Source organism: Tarenaya hassleriana, unplaced genomic scaffold (genome assembly GCF_000463585.1).
Source record: "Tarenaya hassleriana unplaced genomic scaffold, ASM46358v1 Cleome118, whole genome shotgun sequence".
In the NCBI taxonomy this organism is placed as follows: Eukaryota; Viridiplantae; Streptophyta; class Magnoliopsida; order Brassicales; family Cleomaceae; genus Tarenaya; species Tarenaya hassleriana.
This window is the reverse complement of record NW_010962172.1, coordinates 143,342-144,574: the sequence shown is the minus strand read 5'-3', so window position 1 is coordinate 144,574 and position 1,233 is coordinate 143,342. Positions and strand designations below refer to the sequence as shown.

The following is a 1,233-nucleotide window of genomic DNA, read 5'->3' as shown; positions in this document are numbered from 1 at the left end:
AGGAAGACACTCCTAAGGTGCAAGAACAGGAGAAAGAACCGATCTACATTCCTCCTCCGCCTAAGGTACCTCCGATACCTTTCCCTTCTCGTTTAAAGAAATTTAATGAAGACGGCCAATTTGGAAAGTTTGCGGAAATGCTGAAGAAGATGGATATTACAATGCCCTTCCATGAGGCAATTCTCCAAATGCCCTCATATGCGAAGTTCCTCAAGGATATTTTGACGAAGAAGCAGGTAGTTGAAAAGGAGACTGTAGCATTGAGCACCGAGATCAGTGCAACCATCACAAAGCATGAACTACCCCCGAAGATGTCTGATCCGGGGAGTTTCTCTATTCCATGCAAGTTGGGGAGTATTGAGATTGATAGAGCGTTATGCGATCTCGGGGCTAGCGTAAGTTTTATGCCATTGTCCATTTACAAGAAGTTGAACATAGGCGACTTAAAACCCACGAGGATTGCCTTTCAACTAGCAGACCGATCTATCAAGTATCGAGCAGGGATTCTAGAAGACGTGCCCCTCAAGATTGGCAGATTATACGTACCAGTGGATTTTGTGGTCTTAGATATGGATGGTGATTCCAAGGTCCTGATCATTTTGGGCCGACCATTCTTGAGCACAGCGGATGCCGTGGTTCATGTCCAAGATGGTAGATTAACGATGAAGATCGGAGATGAAATAGTTGAATTCACATTTGATTAGAATTTGAAGGAACCCTCGACCAATGATACGGTATGCTATGCAGATATACTTCACTATAAAAAAATCATCGAATTCCAATGGATTTTCCAATGGTTTTCAACAGCGTTTCAACGGCGATTTCCGTTGGAAATTTTTAACGGAATTTTCAACGTATTCAATTGAAAAATTGGGTTGAAAATTTCCAACGGATATCCGTTGGAAATTTTCAACGGATATCGGTTGAAAAAATCATTTGGAAATGTCCAACGGAATTCCGACGACTGTTGGTTGGAAAAAAATTCCAACGGATATCGGTCGGAAATTTTTTTGAAAATTTTAAAAAAATTCCAACAGATATCGGTTAGAAATTTTTTTAGAAATTAAAAAAAAAATTCCAACGGAATTCCAACGGATATCGGTTGAAAATTTGGATTTTAATTGAAAAATCAATTGAAAAATCTAATATATATATATTTATATATATATACATATATATTTATATATATATATTTATATTTAAATACATGTATTTTATATATTTATACGTATA

At 37.1% G+C, this 1,233-nt stretch overlaps 1 protein-coding gene across 1 annotated transcript; it reads left to right on the top strand.

The window, feature by feature from the left end:
* Positions 1-311: 311 nt before the first annotated feature.
* Positions 312-704, top strand: LOC104806087. Its single transcript, XM_010530806.1, has one exon. It carries the CDS (start codon positions 312-314, stop codon positions 702-704), a length of 393 nt encoding a protein of 130 aa, XP_010529108.1.
* The last annotated feature ends 529 nt before the right edge of the window (positions 705-1,233 follow it).